We start from the raw sequence: 25,677 nt of genomic DNA on the forward strand, positions 1-25,677 counted from the left end.
CACAAGCTCTCTATCTCACACACACAAATGCATACACACACACACTAAATTGATTTAGCCGGTAATTACAACCAACTTGACGACTCGGTTGCCTCTCAAACCTCCTAATGTGTGCACAGTCACGTAACATAAAGCCATTTAACATTAAAACAAACTTGTTTCTTTTCTGCACCTTTCTAGTCCTTCTACCAGAGACCCATAACAGCTGTGTCTGATAAATAAATTGATCATAGTTTACATAAATATCCTGTGACAGATATTGGTGAAAACTGGTAGAGAGTTTAAACGTGGCCACAGAGGCTAAGCTAACACAATTATCAAAAGAGGGAGAAAAGAAGAAAATAAAGAAAAAATGAGAGGTGAGAGCATGCAGTGTACCCCAGAGAAAAAGCTTTATAGAGGACATTGATCCCATCCAGTGACAGTAACTTATAGCCCAACATTAGGGCATATGAATAAGAGAATTTCTGAATAAGTAATAATGTTTTGTGTACTAAAACAGTTTGAAGGGATACAATAAAATGCCTGTATGAATGGTTTAAACTCAACTAAATAACAAAACACTCTTGCAAAACTGATTAAAAATATTTTACAAAAACTGTGAAGCACAAAAACATGATTTTGTGTTATAGTAAAATGAAACACAATGGTAAGACAAAAAGTAAAGATGACAAAAATGTAGAGATAGTCTAATGGGCCATTCACACAGGACACATTCTCTTGCTCCATCGCCATTTTTTATGATTAAATTGGTATTTTTGGTCTACGTACACATGTGCTAGATTAACCTTTTTTTTTTTTTTTTTTTTCACTCTTCAGTGTCTCTAGTGCCACATTTTAATTATTTCATTTACAGTGTGGTGGATCAATGTCAGGTTACAAAACATCACGTTTCTGGGGGTTTGAAAAACATTTACATTTATGTAAATAAGTGTATAAGTGTATTAGCCGCGTTTCCACAGAAATTACCCGGAACAATTTGTCCCAGGAACTTTTTTACCCAGGAACTTTTTTCCCCAGACCTGTTGCTGTCTGCGTTTCCACCGCGGTCTAAAGTACCGTGAAGATTAGGCAAATAGTCCGGTGACGTAAGACTGCGCGCGACTTTACTGTTCCTCCTGGATTTCATCCTCTGAATTTAAGCTTAAAAAAGCCTGAACCTGATTTTTTTTTAACCTCCATTGTTGATTCGAATAGCAGACAACTGTTACTGCACGCAACACAACAGATGGTGATTGAAATAAAATGCTGCATGGAGTCAACCAATCAAAATGCAGCATGAACTCAACCAATCAGCATGTTCAGCTCCCAAGTCCCACCACTGAAAGTACTACCTTGCGAGCAGGGACTTTCGGAGGGGGAAATATTTACCCGGAACTTCATTTAGACCCTGGTTCCTGTGGTCGAAACACAACGAGTACCACCACAAAGTTCCAAGTTCCTGGGGAAAGTTCCTGCGGTGGAAATGCAGCTTTACTTTGCGTTGAAAGTATACCTTTAATCAAACTATGCATTCCCTGGGAAGCATGGCATTTCTAGGAACACCTTGTCCATACTATTTACATATGAACATGACTTATTTTCAGTTCCGCTGTACTAAAATGTTTGCTAGAATGCATCCTGTGTGAACTGCCTCTAAAAGAGTGATAGCAACATGGACAAATAGAGTGTCACATGATAGTGGACTGAGATGGAAAGCGTTTCTCCAGCTCCTCCACTAGTGAGTTCATGTTTGGATTGGGCTCTGGTGGTGGTGCTTCTTGTACAGGCTCCGCATCTGACACGCCAGCCTCTGGTTCGACAGACACTTGTGGTTTGGGGACAATCTTTGGCGGGCACTGCTTTTTATCTATTTGTCTGTACATGTTGGCAACGGATTTCTCTAAGTCTGCTATGTTCTGGAAGTTCTTCAGGATCCCCTTGAGTTCCCTCTTAGGAGGCTCCGGCTCAGACGGCGGTGGAGGTGCTGCGGGGCGTAAGGACACCGGTCGGAGGGATGTGATGGAGGGAAGAGGAGGAAGGACAAATGGAGAAGGAGGCATGGGACGGGAAAAGACTGGTGATAAGTCAGGGGGGAGAGGAGGAGGAGGTGGAGGGGCTGGATGTGGAGGAACAGGTGAGGATGGAGGGATAGGAATAGACTGGGGTGGGGGACTGAGGGGGGGTGGAAGAGGTGGTGGTGGTGGAGGACTGGAGGGAGGTGGAGGAGGTGGTGGTGGTGGGGCAGGTATATCTGGAGGGTCGGGGATAATCTCCACATTGACCTCATAAGACTCCGCATCAGGAAAGGAAGTTATTCTGCTGTACTTCCGCAGAACTGGCGGAGTGGGCTTGTGACTGGGCGGAGGTGTTCCGTCACTCTGGGTAATGATTATGGATGGGGGCCTGTTGTTATGTCCCATGATTGAAGATTGTGGGGTCTCAAAAACAGAGAGAAAGATATCAGAAGAGAGTGACCCACGAGAGTCCAGGCCTTGCCTTTGCCTCATGTCCTGCATGGCCTGCTGCTCAAACTGCCGTGCCTGCTCTTTTACTGTCAATTTGGGCTCTGTGTCTTCGTCCTCAAGCCCATCAAATTCATCAATCATTTCTTTACTGTCCTTAAGGCCAGACTTCAGAAGTTGCAGCTCCCACTGAACTGGGTCCATTACCACCCTTCTACTCCGTATGGCTTCATTGGTCTCACATTTGTGCAATCTAGAGGGTAAAGTCCAGGAGTGTCCTGAGCCTGCAGATGGGAAGCGCAGGATGGACTTTCCCAGACCTCTCATGTTGGGTGAATACATGCCCAGGAGGTACCTCAGATTTTGGTGCTCAGGGCTGCTGAGGGTGCCGTCATCATGGTACAGGGGGTTGGTTGTAGTAAGGGGGTTCTCATCTGAAAGGAAGGTAATGTTGCTTTCCGACTTGGGCAAGTTGTTCAGTAGGATTCCATTAGCGGTGGACAGCTTGTGAGCAGCGATGGCACGGGTGGCAAATGAGCTAATGAGACGCTGCCGATCGCCATCTTTCAGAACACACCTCTTAGTCCTGCTTTCAGCATAACCGCAAAAAGAGACAAAGAACGACTTAACAGAGGATGTGTACAACAAGGTAGACGGGGAAGTAGGATGGAAGCCAGCTACAAAAAGCACCTGCCAGGATTGAACTCAGTAAAAATAACAAAAAGTGCTAATTAAATCCTAGGCAAACATCTACAACACAAGGGCACTAACACAGTTCTTAGCTAATATCACTAATTAGAAGGAGCGAGGCAACTGATCACAATGCTAGGCAATGGAAGGCAAGAATGTTCAACAGCTTTCTGAGAAACAATCACAAATACATCACTACCTTATTAATTAAATTGTCTAAAACATTTGGAAACAGATGACTGCCTACTTACTTAGGTCTGATATCCAAGAAATGAGAATGAGAGATGAGGAAAAGACAAAAGATATATATATATATATAAGTGAAATATGTTAAAAAAAAGTTTAATAAAGTTTATACTGTAAGTGTTGGTTTTTTAAGGGGGAAACCAACCTAATGCCTGGTTCAGATTACACGATTTTAGCACGATTTTGGCACGATCCGTTTGACATAGGGTGTCGTGGGGATTCGTAAACGACAACGGGCGTCGGGACGCAAGATTCGATTGTTTCATCTTGTATAGTGTGCCATAGTGGGCGACAACCTACGTCGCGTCTGCGATGCTTCACGACATTACGATAAAAAGACTAGCATGTTTAATTTTTTTTTCGGGTCCTCCACGACAGGTTCCGTCAAGAGTGAGTGAGTGAATGTGTGTGCGCGCGCGCGAGTGAGCGAGAGTGAGTGAGAGTGTGTGTGCGCGAGTGAGTGAGTGCGGGAGTGAGTGAGTGAGCGAGTGTGTGTGTGCGCGAGTGAGTGAGTGACCGAGAGAGTGTGTGTGTGTGTGAGCGTGAGTGAGTGTGCGTGTGTGTGTGTGTGAGTGAGTGAGTGTGCGTGAGTGAGTGAGTGCGTGCGTGCGAGCGAGTGTGTGAGTGTGTGTGAGCGCGTGTATGAGAGTGAGTGCGTGTGTATGTGTGCGAGTGAATTTGTGTCGGAAAGCAAGGTGTAGTCTGACATGTTTCTTGTTCACGACACGACAAGATTTTAGGAGTCAAAATCGTGTAATCTGAGACAGTGACTATCGTAACAGACAAAAAAAATTGTGTAATCTGAACCAGACATTGTTCACCAGACACAGCCATTCCAGATAAATCAGTTTAGGGGTGCAATAACACAGTTATTCCAGTGTTAATGGTTAGATAATCACAATAATCTATCACAATCACAATCCGGGTAGCAGTATAAAAACAGCCAGTTCAGAAAGAGGGTAGAAAATGCTCACGTAAAGCTTAATTAGGTAATATGCACCAAAGCTGTCTAGAAAACGAAAACCAGCAAGGAATCAGTTGGTTGCTTATTCTTCCTCCACACGGAAATCCCGTGAAAAAATATTCATAGAAGACAAACTGTCTTTTATTATGCCAGTTTTGGGGTCAAAAGTTATGGAACAATTTAAAATAAACAACAAAAAAAGTAATTTTTGGAAAAACTAAATTGTTGGCATGCAAAACACTTCTGAATATGACTTTTGATTGTATCTTGGCAACAAAACTTTTTTTGCCAATTAAATTGCCGCGAGGGAAAATCTCCTGCCTTCCTGCAACTCCTAAAAAGTCCAGTCTTCAACAAATTTGAGTCAGATGATAATCACACCATGATAAAAGTGGATCTTTGATATTCCACCAAACCATCCTGTAATATTCTATGAAATGATGACTACAAACACACCAAACAAGACGGGAAGCTGTATATTATAACTTTTTTTGAAACCTTATGAGCTTGGGACCATCACCCCAACCTGGAACACCATCAACAGAAGCCCTAGCCCAAGCTTTGCTTAGCCATACAATCAGGTTATGTTAATTCATATGTTTATTAATTAGAAATACTGCACCCAGAGCATCTTAACAACCAAACAAAAATTTCCATTTACTCAAAATGAAGTTCTTGTTCTAATCGTACAACTCTAAATTATAATTTAAACAAGATGCTTTCTTGTTTAAAAATGGCAATATGGTTACTTTTTTTCAAACTTAATTTATAGTCATAAACAGACATTTTTAAAAACTTTTTAAGACTATTTATATCGTCAGTGTTTGGAGACATTGACAAGTAAAGTTCTGAAGATATAAAACTTACATAGTGCTGTCGCCGAGTTCTTCATACAGATTGTTGGTGGCAGCACCTCCAGATTTGCCAGTGGGAAGCGCCATTTGGATCCTGGCTGTTTTTGCACATTCTGCCTGCCGTCTTTAGATAATGAAGTCAACAAGTTGAGCAAAATAAAAGCATTGTCTTATATAATGAAATATTCTCTGGACATTTAGCTATTTTGGAGTTTCTAAATAGATCAGTGGTTCTCAAATTGTGGGTCAGAGACAGCAATATAATAATAATAATAATAATAATAATAAACAATGCTATGTAAATAATAAAATGCAACTAAGCATATAATCTTGTATAGTTAGGAGTGCACAATAAAAATACTTTTTTTTTAAAGCCAAAAGTTGTTAATTAAAATGGTATTTTGGCTAAAATGTATCTAAGCTAGTCATATTTTGGCAAACACCATGGGCATGATATGCCCTCGTCCTTTAAAAATAAAATAAATAAATAAATAAATCCCACACTACATTAAATACGGGTTGCAATGAGGATAAACATCATTTGTATTTTTGCAGTGAATTCAAGAGCATACACATTAAAATTCAAGAGACATTTAGAAACCAAACACTCAAAATATATTTTTTATGTTAATACATTTCACTGTTGTTGATTTTTGTTGTTGTATCATTGACTTTTGTACGACAAGCTATTTAGGTAGTGTTGGGTTGCTATTTGGTTTTTGCTATTATATTTCCAATGTAAAATCTGGGTCTTGAAGCAATATCATTTGAGAACCACTGAATTTATTAATGCTTGAGAGAGGGAAATGTTTAGGATATATAACCAACATATCATAACACATACATGTCTCTGTACAATACTTACTCTTTGAATCTGAAATTGGTGCATTGTGAAAAGAAGAAAAAAGAGATATATTAGACAATGACACTTATTGCACAGCAGTATCAGTAACGGCACTGCAAAAATGTATGGTGGATTTCAGCCACACAATTAATACATCTGCTCTCTGATTCCAATAAGTATGAATTATCTTCATCCCGAACTAAACCATCAATGATTCTAGAATGATCCTTATATCTCTAGCTCAGATCCTGTCATTTCATTCCTGAATCTCATCGTCAGGTCTGCCATATGGCACTGGCTCAGCTGGCACAACATGTAAAACTCATCAACTACATACGGTTTTCTCATATTTACCTCTCATGGCCTTAATTAATCTTCTTTCACACCGAATAAACACAAGACCAGGCAGTTCTCAAAGGTGTTACCATTGTGAAAAAGGAAAAATGTGTGTACACGGAAATGTTGCACTGAAATCCCAGCGGAGGGAAGCTGCCTGCTTAACACAAAATGTTTCTAACTTAATGAACTTTACATTTTTTATTTATTTATTTATTATTTGCTAAGTGGAGAAACCTTCGGTCTGAGCAGTCTTTCCACTGATTCACCCGTATTCCCACACAGGGCATGAAAGCAACATAACATTTCTGTTAAACTAGAAAAAAGGCAAAGAATTACAACAGATGAATTGTCTGATGGCTAATTTTACTAAACATTATTATTAAAGGACATTTTTGGGGATTTGGATTTGAGCTTTAAGGTGTACTGGACTATAGTGGTGACACTCACTGTCGGTAGGTGATGATGACGATGAGAATGGCTGGGATACAGCACATGATGATGATGACGGCCAGGGCCAGCAGTGCTCCTTCAGTGTATCCAACAGACTGAACCGCCTTCTTTACGCTCTCCACCACATCCGGTGTGCGGATCTCCAGAATGCGTCCTCCGCGACCTAGGTAGGGCTGGAACTCCTTATTGATATCCAATAACTTTCCATCTAAAAACCTGGAGAAAACCAAACGAACAGTCACGTACCGGTATGTGGCCTTGAATATGCTATTCGATTAGTTCTGCAGTGCAAGCAACATAAATCTGGCAAGAGAGATTTCACTTGCTTTTTAGACAATAAGTGAATGACTAAGCAAACGTATTTAAAATTAACTTTTATAATAAAGTTCTCAAATATGTGCCCATTTTTTTGTTTAAATGCAATGTAATGTCTACAATTTCTAAATATCATTCACATTGCAGACAGCTAAACAAAACGTTGATAAAATAAATGTTGTCTATATTAGAACTAAAGGGTTTTAAAGTGCATTCCACAGCCTACAATTCACGATTTGCCTGTACAAGCGTTAGAAACAGTGCTGTCTGAGCAGGATAATTACTGTGACAAGACAGACAATATGGCTAAGGATTTAACCACAAGTCTCATTTTTATGAAAAATGAGAAAATGTCTAAACAAACATAAACACACACTCCATCTGCTTTATCGTGCTGCTTGGATAAAAAAAATGGGCAAACATAAAATGCACGTCGTAAGACTAACTAATGGCTAGGGATGGATGGCCTCTTAAATCAAGCTATAAGCAATTTTATATCAAAGTTATTGTGGAACCTGATTGACGCAACACAAAATAAATGATTATTCATAACAAATGAATAAGTTAGACATCAGTGAAGTCATATTTCCACCTCCAGTAACAGAACACAATATCGGGACACAACTGCGGGAGTATTTTTATACATGGTGTTAAATTTTTCAAATCCAAAACATGTCCACTTGATGCACCAACAACATTGTTGTGGCATTTTTTAGATGTGTAGCGCTCTGCATTTTCACATTAATCCATGTAAATAATAAAAGCCACACAGACACAGTCTCACAGTATCAATCTTAAAAATAAAGGTTCCAAAAGGTTTTTTCCGCAGCGATGCCATAGACGGACCATTTTTGGTTGCCCAAAGAACCTTTCAGCAAACTAACCTTTTTATTTGTACGCAGAACATAAAATAGCTAAGGAACCTTTTTCCACAATGAACAACCTTTTGTACAATGGAATGATTCCATGGATGTTAAAGGTTCTTTATGGAACAATCAATTGGCAATAAAGAACCATTATTTTTAAGAGTGTATGAAGGGTAGATATGTCTCAAACAGTTAGTCGCACAAGTTACAGGGAAAAGTCAGGGGACCGACACCATTTTCAACTAAAAACTGAAAACTTTTTATGCGTTTTGGCCGTTCAATTACACGAAAACAGCGTATTGGGAGTATGAAAAACGATACAGTTATAAGTTGGGTAAATTGGATGCACTTACTTGAAAAGCTCCTGTCTTGAGAGAGCTCTGTTGGTTAGAGGGTCAATTGCGTAAACCATCAGGTCAGATTTGGAGTAGTCCTCCTGTTCATAACCCTCACCAAAACGCCGAGGCCCGATTGATTCCACGACTACTTTAGCTCCTGGGATCTGGTCCTGGACGTAGCGCTCTAAAATCCTGAATTAAGAGACAGACAGAAGATGAGAGATCTACAACAGAACCTCTTGACATACCAAAGATGTTCCATTTAATATTTTGCGACAGTCTATTCATTTATAGGCCTAGTAAAGGAAAGCTCTACACAAACAGCCCAGTAAAGAAAACCATTTTTACACAGGGCGTGTCAACAAAAGAAAAGAAAAGAAAAGAAAAGAAAAGAAAAGAAAAGAAAAGAAAAGAAAAGAAAAGAAAAGAAAAGAAAAGAAAAGAAAAGAGCCAAAGATGTTGGACTGGCACAGGGTACACAATTTAAAGAATACTGCATATGGACTTCAAAACCACAAACTTGGTCTGTAAATGAGAACAAATAACAAACTGAACACAAAATAAAACTCATTGTGGAAAAAAAAGAAAAAGAAAAAAATGAGAGGGTCTGCATAATTTTTTTTCTGTGCTAATTTGAGAGCCCCTAAGCCATTAATTGGTGGGCATCAGTGATGCGCGGGTCAATGTATAAACAACCCGGACCCGACCGACGTTTTCAACTAACCCGCCCGCAACTCGGACCGAAAAAAAAAAGAAAGAAAATATTGTACCCGACCCGCTTCCTGACCCGCATTTTTTAAAAGTAGGCTAGTAAATGCATAGCAAGAAATACACATGACAAAGCCAGCACTTTGGTCATTATCTTTCATTATTTCGGCAACTTTGCTCTTTCTGTTTGTGTATTTGCGGAGCTTCCACTCCCCAGTCTTCACCTTTTCTCTTGCCGCCTCCATCTCTACCTGCAGACTGAGCTCGTGCGTCATCTTCGCGCCAGTTATTCAGCCAATAAAGTGTAGGCCTATGTATTTCATAGAAAATTGCATGTGAGCGGAGTGGAGCGGGAGCAAGCGGGCGGATCTTGGACAGAACGCAGAGCGGCATTTTTAAAAGGATGGAGCGTCGCCCTATTTCCCGCTCCGCGCACACCAAGATTCTGAAGCATGCTCAGTCAAGCCTGACTCAGTCTACTGTTGATGACTGCAAGATGGATTCTATTTTCAGTCAAAACTCGGCTCAATAATGGAGTTCAAAAAGTAGGCTACTTCAAAAAGGAAAATAAGAAGTCATACAGGTGTAAAACTAACTATTATGTGGTAGAAGAAAACGACATCGTTTCAGTCAGTAGGCCTAAAGATTAATTTTGGAATCTTAAAAGACACATCTCTCGAAAACATGCAGTGTGATATGTGAACACGCTGGGAAGAAAGCAAAAGGTTAGCAAATTGAATACGGTAACTTAAAGTGTAGCCTAAATTAAATACAGCGTAAAATGCAAACAATTGATACAAGCCCATTTAAATTTTAATCCTGCGCGCTGCGCACAAGTTCAGTTATAAGAATGTTGTCCTAATAGTTAATTTAGCCTAGGCCTACTTTTAAAACGTTTATGTATATTTATTTTATATTTTTGTTTATATAAATTTTATTTATATTATTAGGCCCATTTATTCGTTTTATTTTACAGCAGTTTGTGTGTACAATGGATATAAGCGCATTTAAATTTTAATCGTGCGCGTTGCACAAAAGTTAACTTATCAAAATTCTGGCCTAATAGTAAATTTACTTTAAAAATTTTTATGTAGGCTATATTTTTGTTTATATAATTGTTATTCATATTATTAGGCCCATTCATTCGTTTAATTTTACAGGACTTGGTGTAGGCTATATTCCTTCTTACATAGGCCTAATTTGTCATTTGAAATAAAACATTTCTATTTGAAAAATGTTGTTGTTGCTCATTAGTTCTTTAGGAGGTAAGGCTGTGGTCTAAGCTACAGTGATATAGGCTACATGTAGATTTTTTTCCCCTTTTTGGAGCGAGCGGGGGGCGATTTGAGTGGAGCGCGGATCAAACTGCGTTGAGCGCTGATCGAGCGATAATGAGCGGAGCGGCCTGATGAGCGGGGGAGCGGAGGGGTGGACAGTTCCGTGAGCGATGAGCGAAGATTCTCACCGCTCCACTCCGCTTATGCTCTCTATACTACTATATAAATTACAAAGGTTTAATTGGCATCTTTATTTCAAACGACCCGACCGACCGCGACCCGAATATCATTAAAAATATTTTTGGATGACTCGTAACCGCGGGTAACCGCGGGTGACCGCAGGCACCCGCTCATTTCGGATCAACCCGCGCATCACTGGTGGGCATATATCAGAGAAAATAAACTGACAATCAACTTCCACACAATTACAAACATGCACAACAAACACTAATTGCAGTAATCACCGTAACTGGATAAATAAAACAGGAACAATTGCACAAGAGCAACAATTACACTGCCTAAAACTAAACCAAAAGCAACAAACCCCTATATTATCCATGTTTATCAGGCTGAACGGGAGCTGTTTTGAACGCAGAGGTGCGCGGAGGACAAATACAAAGCAAGGGCTGAAATGAGCTGTGTAAGACAGCGTTGCTTCAAAGCTGGTGTCCTTGTCTCCCAATAGGTGCCTTTATTACCCCTCAGCTCACATCTCAGAGCACCCAGCCCTGCTCAGCCAATTACCAGCAGCGCCTCCGATATCCCCTTCACAGCTGCCGAGGGGAAATAAGAACATGGGACAAAAAAGAACAGAGGCTGGAATGATGACTCTAAAGGAACAAGGAGCGGGTTTTCTGAGGAAACAGCCTGACAAGAGATGATGAGGAGGTTTGAGAAAACTCGGGCTGTGAGTTATATCACCTGAGGCAGAAAATGTGTATTAGTGTCTGTGTATATACTAGGAATATAAAGATGTGTTTATGTCTTCATATTTGCACTGCACTATCTCAGCACTTTCCTGTCTATGTGAAAATGAATACTCTCATCTTTTTGTCGTTCCAGAACCAAAAGAATTTCCAGTTACACCTTATTTTGATGATCCCCTTTAGACAAGTAACATTGCAACTACATGTCAACTAACTCTCAGAGTATTAGTAGACTGTTAGGAGCAGGGGTAGGGTTAGTAGAATAAGGGTTAGGTTAACTTATTCACTAGAATAACCTGACATGCACTTGCAAATATACTTATAGTTAGTAGAATGTCTAAAGGGGATCATCAAAATAAAGTCTTATTAAGCAGATATTAAGCAGACAGTCTAAGTCTACCTATATTCTACTAATACTCTAATGAGAGTTAGTTGACATGTTGGTGCAATGTTACTATAGTCAACAGAATGTCTAAAAGGGACCATCAAAATAAAGTGTTACCGAATTTCCTCCTGTGAAACACAAGGAGATATTAAAAAAAAAGTTCATGCTGCTCTTTTCCATATGATGAAGATAAATGGAGATGGGTGCTGTTGACCACCAAAATGCCATAACAACATCCTAAAAGTATGATAACAGTGGTTTAAATGATTGATTCTCTATATTTTGTCTTCATTAATCTACTTAAATCTACTTAAATTCTACTTGTTTAATATTTTTAGATGTATATTATGCTACGTTTTTCTTCTTTATTTCTTTCTCTCTGTTCTCTTGTGTATATGCATGCAAGTACCTAGAGCTTCCGGAAACCATACCAAATTCCTTGTGCACACTTGATTGATTCTTGATCTGATTCAAAATTTGCATGAGAAAGGGACTGAAATTGAAGTTGTTATTCAGTAAAGAAAATCTCAAATTTTACAAATTCAACTGCCGTTCATGATTGGTTATGCCACACGATAATTAATCATGTTTGGCATCACAGATGAAATAATTTTCATATTTCACATTTGAATATAAATAAACACAAAGCTGCAGCTGCGATTTTCAGTAAATAGCTACTTAAATTTCACAATGCTAATGTATGGCATCAGAAAACTTGGAATAAAGTGCATATACAGCTAATGTAGTCCAGAGCCGTCGATAGGTGACACAGTTTTAAGACCCTGATGTATTTCAAACGAAATAGGAGGACAAACTGGTGCAGTTTTATTTCAAACAAAATAATGCCAAAATAAAGTTTGTTTAGAGGAGGTTCGTTGTGGGGAGTTTACTCTGGCTGGTAAATACTTTTAAAGGGTCATGAAACCCTAAACCAAATTTTCTGAGATTTCTGAGAGTTATGTGTGTTGAACACCATTGAAGACAATGTTAGCATCTGTTAGATTTAATAGTAGGGGGAAAATGGTAACATTTAATTTTTTTTCCGCTATTTTCATCTTCCGGGTTTAAAATCTTCATCGTGTCCAGCACTATAGTACTTTGATGACTCATCGGTGTCTCATAATTATTCATGACTGAGTTTTATTATCCAATGAGAAGACACTTGCTCTTAATTATTCATGACACCACGTGGAACTTTCCAATGACAGACATGTCAAACTGTGATATCGCGTAGTAGATGAGACAGGCAATGATGGGACGTGCGTTTGTTTTCGTGGTGCAAAAGTTCCAGTGCATCTTTCCCCGCGATGCTACCAGCTTCGACTTTTCTATCGCTTCAGATGTGTGTGTGTGTGTCTAAAATGTAACCCTGACCGTTTTACATGCCTTTTGTTAAATAATCACTCGTTATTAAAATTGAGATATTTCGATAATACCTCAGTTGTATGGAAAGTATGCTTAATTTGTGCAAATTTTTATGTCACTGTCCATCTTTATTATGTGGGTTTAGGGAGCGCGTAGATCTAGGCTATGTACGGAACGTTTTTTTTCTTTCTTTTTTTTTCTTTTTTTTCCGGAAAATGTATTATTTTCAAATATATGCATTTATAGTGTGTATATAAACAAATATATATTTTATAATGATATAATTATACATATACATGTACATTTATATGTTTTAAATACAATTAAAATGACTGTAGGCTAATATAGGTAGCAGGGCATTCAGTTACTTTTGAAAGGACAAAAATAAGGTGTCAGTGTATTTCATTAGACTTTAACTTTGCCAGCTATAAAAAAATCTAGCATTTCCTCACGTTTTACCACTGATTTTTAGTGACAGTCGATATGCATGGGCCACTGGCGATGACAGTTTCCCCCCCTCCCCTATTCCCTGCCGTTCCATACCACACCCACTCCCCTCCCTTCTTCTCACAGCCACCACGCCCAATTGAGTTGCATTTTTCAAAAAGATTGTGAGCTAGACTTGAGCTGAAAGAGGGGGGTTTCATGACCCTTTAAACTAGGGCTGCATGATTAATACCAATTAACATGAAATGGCGCTTAAACCGATTTGGCTTACTATGCCAAATCGGCATAGTATGCAAAGGCTGTGATTATTTTTTATGTGCAGCTTGTCAGTGACGTATGGCTCTGTGATCAGAAGTAAATGCTGCTCCATCTGAAAGCTCTGAGAGTTTGAGTCGCTTTTGACGTGCATTCGAAAAAACAACACGCGTCAAACATCTTTCCAAACATGAGAAGCATTTATGAACCTTTCGTCCTACAAAAGACAACATTTAATAAATCAAAGCGTTTCAATCTTCTGTTTATTCAGCTACAGCTAGTATGATGCCCATGGGGATTTCCTGGAATGACGTGTTATCTTCTTCTGCGGGGCATATTTGCCGTGTTTGCGCGAGAGCGCCCTCTGGCTTTCAGATGGAGCAACATTTACTACTGAGCACAGAACTGTACTTCACTGACAAGCGGCATATAAAATAATCACAGCCTTTGCCAAATCGTGTGCAGTTTCATTTCGATTAATCGTGCAGCCCTATTTAAAACCACCACTCAGTGGCGATTACATAATATTCGGGATGTTCAAAAATAGCATACCGCTGCTCAGGTATTTCAAACTTCTTTTTAACCCTAAGTGAAGAACGAAAAAAAAGATTGCTGTTAGTATATTGGGACCTTTATAGAGTTTCACTGCGTCAAAATTCTGGGGGTGCGGGGTAGAGGAATGTTCCATTTATGTTCATGTTTCATTAAAAAGGAAATAATTTTGATTTGTGACAACATGAAGTAAATAAATGATAAAAGCATAACTTTTAAGTGAACTATTTCTTTAAGCATTTTAATCAATGATAAGTGCTACTCCCATGGCTGACAGAGGAAGGTTGGGGGGTTTCTGATAATTCTGCTCTTGAAGCAGATGTTAAACAGTGTGGGTCCTGCTTTTATCTGAGAGGGTTTGACAGAATCAAGCAGCCCACCGATCACCAACATAAACATCTGCACCAGCAGGAGTCAAGTACTCATGCATACATTACAGCTTCAAGCACTCTCTGGCTGCTCGGAATGTTATGTTGGGGAGTGTGTCTGGGTGAAGAGTGTGTTTGTATAGAACGAGTTACCCAATCAGCTGATCCTTGTTCTGTTCAACTACAGTGGGCGACACGTTGGATACGACCACCTGCATGTCCAGCTGGTTAACCACTGACACCTGGGTGATAGGACAAAAATAATCGCTAGTTAAAAAAGGGAAAATGATGGTGTAGCATGAAGGTTCTGAACTGTTTCAAATATATGATGCTCCTTTGGTTGATGAAACTGGTGTAGACTTGCAATTAAGCCTTTTCCCCGTTATTATTTGATTCACAGGACCGGACAGACAAGAAAAATCTTTATTCTTATATGTCAGGAGAGAAACTCTGAGAAGATGTTATATTCATGCCAGGTCTATGTGTTTGTACTGTAAGTACAAACATAGTCTGACTTCACAAAATACATTATGAAATTATAAAGAAAATGAATAAACAAAAATTAAACAAGGAACTTTAAGTAGGTCGTAGTTTGTCATACAAAGAAATTATGAACACTTGCAAAACAAAGAGAGAACCAATGGAATATTAATAACCGATTATGCTGTAGTCAATGTGTGCTCTTTGTTGTTCTAGGCATTTTTTTGCATAGTAAACTAAAAACTTGTAGTCTAAAAACTAAAGGATATGAAGAGTTCAGATGCAAAAGCCTCTAAATGCCATCTGAAATTTTCTTATAGAATGATCATTTTTATCAAGCTCGTATATTTAAATTCAATAATTTCACTTAAATGGCAATGAAGATTACCTATTAATTGTAATTTAAGTGAAATTACTGAACTTAAATACACAAGCTTGATAAAAATTATCATTCTATAAGAAAATTTCAGATGACATTTAGAGGCTTTTGCATCTGAACTCTTCATATGTAGTTTGCCTTTTTTTGCTAAATTATTTTGTCCGATATACATTAACCAAGTTTAGTGTTTTAATGTTCCTTTGATCAGATATCCCCTTTGGATATCACTTTTGGTCACAACTGTATACACTTGATGTACTGTTAAAACTGAAAAAAAAATTGGTTTGATATTTTGAATGCAGTGAACTTCAGACATTAAGTTAAACTTAACGTAAGTGGGTCATCAAAAATAGTATTACCGAATGTATATGAGTAATAATGGTGATGAATCTCCCTCAAAAGTACTAGAAGAAACACGAATGGAACTGTTAAGGACTCGTAACCTATAAATTCCTTTAGTCTGTATTTAAATCAAGCTCTATACATGGAGCGGGCTAGCTGACATTATATAAATACCCTTATCTCTGCATATTTATTTAACTCACAGACCAAGTGCAGGTTCAAGATAGTGAGAGCTATTGAGAGATTGATTTATGGGTTTAAATACTGCTGGAGCCCCTCTGCCCACAAAGAAATCGATGTCTCTTCGGCATCAGCTTTGGACGTTCTTCAAGCAAGCTTACAGGGACTGTATTTTTCTAATCAAAATCAGCTAACGGAGTTGCCACTGCTGTAAAATCAGATGATGGATTGCATCTCAGGACAGATTACTGCATTAAACTTGAATCATTCTGTTCAAACTGGCCTGGGAATGTGTATTTAAAGGCAAAGTGTATAATTTCTATCCTTCTGGCAAAAGCAGAGTTGCTTCTCATCTGCAATCGGCCTGATTCTGATGCCATTTAATGATTCTGGTTCCTTTACAATTCCATTAATGATTCTTTTAATACTAAAATTCTTTCTCTTTCTTCGCCATTGACAAGATTTTTCTTAATTTAAGACACAATGATTCCCCGCTTTTTCTGGCTTATATGGTTATGGTTACGGTTATATGGCTTCTGAAAGAATACAGCATCTCCAGATCCAAAAAACAAGCAAAGAAGATGATCTGCTTATATACCAGAAGGATCAGATAGAAGATTGCTTATCCACATTTAAGCTTTGGGGGTGTTTATAGACTCAATCTACTACATCTATAGACTACATCTACATGATAGACTACATCTATCTATGTTTTGCTCATCGTGCAAACTACATTTTTGACAAAGATATGCTGTTTTTGAATGAAACTTACCCATTCAAATATATATGTGTGTGTGTGTGTGTGTGTGTGTGTGTGTGTGTGTGTGTGTGTGTGTGTGTGTGTGTGTGTGTGTGTACAACGATTAATTGCGTCTAAAATAAAAGTTTGTGTTTACATAATATATATGTGTGTACTGTGTATATTTATTTTGTATATATAAATACACACACACACACACACACACACACACACACACACACACACACACACACACACACACACACACACACGCATGTATATATTTAAGAAAAATTTGTTATTTATATATAACATATTTATATTAATATAATATCAATTATGTATAAATATAAATACAGTATATACATGCAAATATTTCTTAAATATGTACAAGCATATATGTGTGTATTTATATATACAAAATAATTCTACACAGTACACAGACATATATGTAAACACAAACTTTTATTTTGAATGCGATCACAGGCCTATAAGAGAAAGAACAGTGTCTCTGATTTTAAGCAAGACAAATATATATATATATATATATATATATATATATATATATATATATATATATATATATATATATATATATAGGTCTTGCTTAAAAGCAGAGACACTGTTATTTCTCTTGATATATTGAATGTTTACATACAGTATTCATACAACAAAACTTTCTTGGGGTAATGGAAGTTTTGTGAATATCAAAAATGCTGGCTGGCACCTTTTTATTTATTTTTTAGAAAACGCTGGCGTGGAAAGAGTTATAATTTATGCTAAATACTGTATGCTAAACAAAAACAATTATATTTTTGGCAACATATTTGTCTTTTTTCCTAATCCAAATACCATTTATTAAAACAAAATGCTGCTCTGGATGTGTATCTTTAACCACATGTTGTCATATGAACAACCAGACAGATGTTACATTTAAGACTGATTTAGCGAATAAGGGACTTGCAATCAAACCATCTTTTTGAGTGATTCATTAAAAAGAACCAGCTCTTTCTCAAATCTGACTTTTGAATGGAAAACGACAAAAACGCTGAACTTTATGCTTCCTGATCACATACTTACCACCACTTGAGCGCTGCTGCTGAGTCCCTCCCCGTAGTCGTCTGTAGCAACCACGTCAAATTTGAAGTAGGAGCGCCGCATGTTCCTGTACATGATGGCTGTCTTAATTACGCCAGTGAAGGGCTCAATAACAAAGCCGTCTTTGCCGTCAGTAGTTGGGGGGATAATCAGCCTGTACAGCATGGCACTGAAATTCCCTGTGTCCTTATCCAGAGCCTGTCAGAAACAATAGAGCAGACATGTCAAAGAGAGGAATAGCCATGAGCTACTTTTCACCTACAACAGAGAGCTGCTCAACCTCTGCCGTCACACGCCGTTCCACCTTCGGCCCTTAGGAGGAGCTCCAAGCTCCGATTTCCCAGCACCAACGTCACTTTGGCTAGTCTCAGATGAGCATTACAGCACTCCACTGCGGTGACAATGATTTATAATGGCTTTTTACATGAGAGGGAAACAGGCGGCTCCACGGGCAGCAGGGTGCCCCGGACCAGGCAGAGTCATTAACACAAATGAGACTTTTACCAATATGCCTGGGAGACCCGTTTCAATAAATACAGTAAGTGTGGATTAAAGTCCCTTGCAAACAAAAGGTCTGTCTTTTAATTGGTCGCTTAATGTGGCTAAACTCGGTGGAGAAAACCTTCGATCTGCACTGCGGTGAGATCTTGAGCCGAAACTGTTTGAAATTGAGTTTGTAGTTCCACAAACGTCTCTTTTCGTTTCTTTCTTCGTGTTCTTAAACCTCAGATTAAACTCAGAGAACATCAGTAAGGCAATGTTTTCTAAGAAGGATTGCTTAAACTAATTATCAGATCAGGAGGGAACAATGAATGCAGGGAGAACCGGAAAAGGTGCTTCCACAACAACGCGTAAAAGCAAAAGCATTTCAATCCCTGTCCTTAGGGTTGGCAGAGCAAAGAACGGTTTAAATTTTCTCGCCCTTTTCTCCTCAAATCTATTTAAAGAGGGATTTCAAAGTACATTAAAGTAGTCCAATCTACGAGCCCCTGAGCTGTTTGAACAAAATTCCATAGTGGCCTACGCAATTCCCATGACACCTGAGAAATGGACAAAAAGCATGACTGTGTATGTCCAAGCAGCGTATTTGACTTTTTGCCCGCTGGACTTCACATCTCAGATGTTTCTACAAGTAAACAGAAGACCATGACGAGTGGTAATCTGTATTCGCAGTGAATGTGACCCTACAAAACCCTGGACTTCTGCTGCGTGGCTTAACTCAGTCTGGGGTCTTGGCTAATAAGGTCTCCTTGAACGAACGTAGGACGCCAGCCATCTGATAGCATCACTGCCGGTGTTCTTATAGTCGGCACATGAACTTAAGGCAGGGTGAAGCCATATGAGGTAAAACCTAGTGTGAGTGGCAGCATGTGGTCTGCATGTCTGATTAGAGTAACACTGATGTAATTAAATGGTCAACTTTTTCAGGCTGTAGCTCTGAGGCCAGAAATTGAAATGCCTGTTGAATACATTGCAATTTTGATACCACAGTAAGAACTAATATGCTCTTAGAACTAATGAAGTAAACAGTGCTTGTTTTCTGGGTATTTGACATCACTATCAAGCAAGTAAACAAAGTAAAAAAATAAATAAAAAAAAGTAATCAAATGTTAAAGATAATTATACTTAAACAATTAAAATGAATTGGTAATAAAGTTCAAATTAAACTTAAAATGATTAATTTCCAGCCAAAAGCAGTGAGTGCTTTTCTATTTTTCTTGTCAATACTGTTTTTTTGATTAACATTATGATTTTAGCATTTTAATTTAGAATCGACTTTGTATAGGCACTGGCAATTTAGACATCCCTAGAACTTCAGCACTCTAGGGGGCGAAAGAGTTACCATCAAATCTGTGCTATTAACCCATATGTTACATGATGTATTTTTGTAGGCCAACTGAAGTCAGCATCACTCTGTTTCCATCTGTTTCTGTTACCATATTCCAATGACTTTTGGTTTATTGCAACATAAAAAAAACACACAAAAAAACAACTGTGACCAACAAAAGTTTATGATTCCTCCAAGTTTTGTTCACCATGATAATCTTCACAAATGAACACAACTTGAATTTGAAGCCTAAATAAATCAGCAGAAGCAAAAAGCTAAACAAAAGCAATTGACAAACTAGTCATATGACTTCAATGCCGCCACCATTAAACTTCCGACAACTCTTTTAGTCTTTATTTAAAACATTTTCCCTGAAAGTTTGAGTTACAATAATTTGCAAGAGCCCGAATCACGACTATAAACACAACAAGGCTGTGAATGTGCACTACTATTTTCAAGACAAGTTCAAGTTTTAAAATAATCAACAGGGGGTATTACTGCTGTATTTTATGTGATCGAATAAAACAGGAAAATATCTTGAGCTTGTGTTTACAGACCTTATTTCAGGCATTTAACCAGAAATCCATTCAAATAACCCATTGACTTCAGGAAGATGGAAACGGAAGTAAGCTAAAATACAGTATTAACTCATGTCTGGGTTTTGGTCAAAAAAAAAATACAGCAGCACTCTATTATTCTGGTAGTCAGCCATAAACATGGCAACAGATTAACTCACTTTAATGGAGAAACTTTTACTCTGCCATGAAAGGATTTGACTTGGAGACATTTTCTGCCATAGCGCCACACTGCAACACTGACAATTAAATCTGTGTGTTATAAATCAAATCGGAAAAAATGTGTAAAATTAAGCTGGAGAAGCTACTAGTATCTGTTTATGTACTTGGATAGGTAACATTTCAGGATTATTATGGTTGAATAAAGGCATGAAAAATAGATATGAGTGAGAAACGGTAAGTCAGAGAACACAGAAAGTCACTGTGAGAGAAAATGACTTGCAGAGAGAGAAAACAAAAGAATATTACAGAGAGAGAAAGAGGCTGGAAAAGGACAGTGCTCTGTGCTCTAAGAGAAAGCCTGGCTGATTTATGAGGATCTTTGATTCATTTTCTTTTCCAGAGAATGCGGCGCCCTTGTCCACAGCTGTGTTGAGATCTGTATCAGCGAGCCTCCCGAGCCGTGGCATTTTATAAGCTGTCTCACGATGATCCAATCTTTCAGACCCCAGCTGGTCAGACTTAAGCACTTCAACCGAGACCAGCAATCTGAGCAACACCTCACACAGACCAAGAACCACCGGCACTCCAGCATAAACTAGCATTCCAAGCTTTTTCAACAATAAATTCCCATGGCTTGTCCATTACTTCATTAAAACGTGTCCTAACCAGACGCAATGCGGTGAGATTACAACAACAAGCAATTGGTCTGACCACACACTGACAACACGACTACAAGACGCGACAGAATAAAGTAAAAAAAATAAAATAAATCAGCAAATCAGAAGAGTGTGTGGGTGGAGCTATGTCTGCAAGTAAATAATCAAAACGATAAATATTGCACCATTTTAGCATCTTAGAATGTCTTGCGTATCACGTTGTGGCTGGTTAGGACAAAAACTCTGATTAACATTGAAAATATCACTTTTATCGCACATTGTTTAATCTGTGACACTGTGTTACAGTCATTTAAGAATCCAATTCAGATAAATTCACTAATGAATCATTCAGGTGAATTTGAGAACTGGTTCGACTGATTAATCGAAAATAAACTGACTCAAAAGTGTGATTTGCTCACATATCAAATATCAGCTTGCGTGAGCAAGTTTTTCTCCACACTAGAGCAAATTTCAAACCACTAAAACTTTTGAAAAATTTATATTATTCACCACAGAAATGTCCATGACTTTTAAGAGTTGATTAATATCCATGACTTTTACAGGCCAGGAAAACTATTTTAAAACTCCCTGATATTTCCAGGTCTTCCATGACCATGAAAATGGGTGATTTCCTCATGTTGAAGAACTGAATTATTTTTCATTGCTGTGTAGCTTTGTTCTCTAAAATGCGTCCTTTGGTGCTGGACTGACATCTTATTATGCATGCTTAGCAGCCAGCCAATCAAATTACAATTTGTGCCAGCTTTTGCCATTCTTATGAAATGTGCATTATTTAGTGAACGATTGTTGGCTTATCCATGGTAGTGCTGCCTGCATGAGGCCTCATGGATACGGTTACAATCCTGCAGGGGAGAGACACTTTACCTGGACCTGTAAAACAGAGGTGAAGGTCTTGGCATCCTCTGCAACCCCACCGAGGTAAAAGGGCTTAGTGAACTCTGGAGGATGGTCGTTCTCATCTTGCACGTCAATGAAGACCTTTGCTGTGTTGCCTGAGAGAGAAAAAAAAAAAATATCACAAAATACAAATTATCATTAAAATAAAGTGAGGACCTATATAAGACCTACAAAACATCTGATAATATGTTATAGCAAGGCGCTTTCCATAAGGTTCTTTCTCGTGTTACGCAGCACATTTGAGCTTCAGCAAGAACCAATGAGGTTCATTCTCGTGTTACGCAGCACGTTTGAGCTTCAGCAAGAACCAATGAGGTTCATTCTCGTGTTACGCAGCACATTTGAGCTTCAGCAAGAACCAATGAGGTTCAATCTCGAGTTACGCAGCACATTTGAGCTTCAGCAAGAACCAATGAGGTTCATTCTCGTGTTACGCAGCACGTTTGAGCTTCAGCAAGAACCAATGAGGTTCAATATCGAGTTACGCAGCACGTTTGAGCTTCAGCAAGAACCAATGAGGTTCATTCTCGTGTTACGCAGCACATTTGTGCTTCAGCAAGAACCAATGAGGTTCATTCTCGTGTTACGCAGCACATTTGAGCTTCAGCAAGAACCAATGACGTTCAATCTCGAGTTACGCAGCACGTTTGAGCTTCAGCAAGAACCAATGAGTTTCAATCTCGAGTTACGCAGCACATTTGAGCTTCAACAAGAACCAATGAGGTTCATTCTCGTGTTACGCAGCACATTTGAGCTTCAGCAAGAACCAATGAGGTTCATTCTTGTGTTACGCAGCACGTTTGAGCTTCAGCAAGAACCAATGAGGTTCAATCTCGAGTTACGCAGCACGTTTGAGCTTCAGCAAGAACCAATGAGGTTCAATCTCGAGTTACGCAGCACATTTGAGCTTCAGCAAGAACCAATGAGGTTCAATCTCGAGTTATGCAGCACATTTGAGCTTCAGCAAGAACCAATGAGGTTCATTCTCGTGTTACGCAGCACGTTTGAGCTTCAGCAAGAACCAATGAGGTTCATTCTCGTGTTACGCAGCACGTTTGAGCTTCAGCAAGAACCAATGAGGTTCAATCTCGAGTTACACAGCACATTTGAGCTTCAGCAAGAACCAATGAGGTTCAATCTCGAGTTACGCAGCACGTTTGAGCTTCAGCAAGAACCAATGAGTTTCAATCTCGAGTTACGCAGCACGTTTGAGCTTCAGTAAGAGTCAATGAGGTTCATTCTCGTGTTACGCAGCACATTTGAGCTTCAGCAAGAACCAATGAGGTTCATTCTCGTGTTACACAGCACGTTTGAGCTTCAGTAAGTACCAATGAGGTTCAATCTCGAGATACGCAGCACGTTTGAGCTTCAGCAAGAGCCAATGAGGTTCATTCTCGTGTGTTACGTAGTACGTTTGAGCTTCTGCAAGAAACAATGAGGTTCATTCTAATGTTATGCAGACGTTTGAGCTTCAGCAAGAACCAATGAGGTTCATTCTCGTGTGTTACGCAGCACGTTTGAGCTTCAGCAAGAACCAATGAGGTTCATTCTCGTGTTACGCAGCACATTTGAGCTTCAGTAAGTACCAATGAGGTTCAATCTCGAGATACGCAGCACGTTTGAGCTTCAGCAAGAGCCAATGAGGTTCATTCTCGTGTGTTACGCAGTACGTTTGAGCTTCTGCAAGAAACAATGAGGTTCATTCTAATGTTATGCAGACGTTTGAGCTTCAGCAAGAACCAATGAGGTTCATTCTCGTGTGTTACGCAGCACGTTTGAGCTTCAGCAAGAACCAATGAGGTTCATTCTCGTGTTACGCAGCACATTTGAGCTTCAGTAAGTACCAATGAGGTTCAATCTCGAGTTACGCAGCACGTTTGAGCTTCAGCAAGAACCAATTTGGACTAAACAATTCATATGGATTAGTTTTACAATCTATTTATGAACCACTCTTTAATTAGTGGTGTAGGCTGTCAATTAGGTCAAAAATTATTGCACTGATTTTAACTTGTCATTTGTCATTTTTCCCATGACCGCATTTTCATTCATGGAAAATGCCTAAAAGCAATTAAAATCAAATTCAGTAAATCATCAAAACCCAGCTCACCACCCTCAGTTCTGAACATCTAAGCTGCTAAAGTACATCTCTATACACAGCATTTCTTCATCAAGTCCTTCACGACCATCATCTGTCACTTCTCAAAGTAAAAGGCAGAGTCATATTTTGTGGGGGTATGAGAGCAACAACACGATTTATCATCTGACACACTTCAGCGCTCATGCCAAAGGGGTTTCCAGAGCATTCTGTTCATTTCTGCACAGTCACTCCGTGTGGAGCACTGAAGCATCGCTGCACAGAGCAGAGTGACATGGCACAAGAGTATCGCTGAACACTGTAAAGCAATGAAAACCAACGACAATGAATAAAATGAGCAAATGAGCCACCTGAAAACACAAAGCAAGTGTTTCAAATTAACGCAGATAATAAAACAAACTATAAATTGACAGCTAAATGCTTTCGTAAGCCACAATCATGTAACATATTTGAATTATCTCTTTTTCAGCAGACATTGATCTATGGAATAATATGCATATTTATCCATCTAGATTTTCATGAGACCCTTGAGGTCATATTTAAATCAAGGACCTGGCAGCTCTTTCAAGCACACTGACAAGATATAATTAATTAAAACTTGCTTTTAACAATCAATTAATACCACTAAGCTGACACGGCCCGACTGGACTCAACTAATCATTTGATTTTATCATCAGGTTTGCATACTTGTAATATTAAACTGGTTAATCAGATTCTGGTTAATCAGAAAAGATTTCTCAAATAATGATTTTCCATAATCACCTGCACATGGAAGGGATGGACAAGTAGCCCCCATCCCCCCACGTTCACTGAACGCTATTATGACAAGAAGTCATTATATTTTAATTATATTGAGACATTCTGCACTGGCACGCTGGAATGGAAGTGTTTTATTCACTCTAAAATGAAATGAAAAAGCAAAAACATCCCGAACAAGCTTTTAAGCCACATAAAATGTCCCAGGGTCAAAAGCATACAAATACAGAATGTTTTTATCTTGGATAATTTGACTGATGTGTTCAAAGACTAAAATTCCGTTTAACACATTTAAGCATTTAAATCCATTCAGAAGAATTTGAGTTTAGTCATAATTTTTCACACTAAGAACCATAATTATAACAATAACTACATTAGCATCTGTTTATTATAATATAATTATATAATTATTAGATTATATATTTTATACATTTAGCATCTGCATGTCATCTGACACTTCAAATGCTTTTGCTCTTTAAAGCAAATGAATTCTCATTGGCTGTCAGTATTTTTATCATTCATTAGTTGAAAAAAAAAAAAAAAACGTTCTGAAATTGATTCTAACACTATTGTTTCTCTTTGTCGTCGTTGTGTAAACGTCCCTATTTTCACAGAATTTGAACGATTATTAAAACTTTATAATTATCATTATATGTGTGAACAGGCACTAAAAATAGCCTCACTTTTGGCTGGGGCTCGTAGGTTGGACGACACCACCTTCATGGAATGGGCTTCCACGCGGATGACGTAACTGCTGTTGCTCTCATAGTCCAGTGGCTTGGCAGTGCTGATAACTCCAGTGATGTTGTTCATGACAAATCCACCTGTCGCAACGG

General features: G+C 38.6%; 2 protein-coding genes across 3 annotated transcripts in view; both read right to left on the reverse strand.

Annotated features, from left to right (window-relative positions):
- Window positions 1-25,677, reverse strand: part of pcdh15b (protocadherin-related 15b) — a 225,185-nt gene that overhangs the window by 8,767 nt on the left and 190,741 nt on the right. The window contains exons 26-32 of one of the 2 annotated variants that reach the window (XM_082151481.1): window positions 25,525-25,665; window positions 21,958-22,085; window positions 17,834-18,049; window positions 14,787-14,875; window positions 8,366-8,542; window positions 6,829-7,047; window positions 5,212-5,322 (exon numbers count right to left, since the gene is read on the reverse strand). In XM_082151481.1, the coding sequence (XP_082007607.1) occupies window positions 5,212-5,322; window positions 6,829-7,047; window positions 8,366-8,542; window positions 14,787-14,875; window positions 17,834-18,049; window positions 21,958-22,085; window positions 25,525-25,665 (1,081 nt within the window). Of the gene's footprint in view, window positions 1-5,211; window positions 7,048-8,365; window positions 8,543-14,786; window positions 14,876-17,833; window positions 18,050-21,957; window positions 22,086-25,524; window positions 25,666-25,677 lie in introns of both variants that reach the window. The other variant, XR_014201008.1, reaches the window with a different exon arrangement.
- On the reverse strand, window positions 1,245-4,214 carry LOC309485629 (protocadherin-15-like; the record flags this gene model as incomplete). Its single annotated transcript, XM_082152561.1, has 2 exons — window positions 1,245-3,134; window positions 4,188-4,214. 2 exons carry the CDS (start codon window positions 4,212-4,214, stop codon window positions 1,671-1,673), a joined length of 1,491 nt encoding a protein of 496 aa, XP_082008687.1. The 3' UTR covers window positions 1,245-1,670.

The sequence above is a fragment of the Leuciscus leuciscus genome (assembly GCF_965113295.1).
Source record: "Leuciscus leuciscus genome assembly, chromosome: 21".
Taxonomy (NCBI): domain Eukaryota; kingdom Metazoa; phylum Chordata; class Actinopteri; order Cypriniformes; family Leuciscidae; genus Leuciscus; species Leuciscus leuciscus.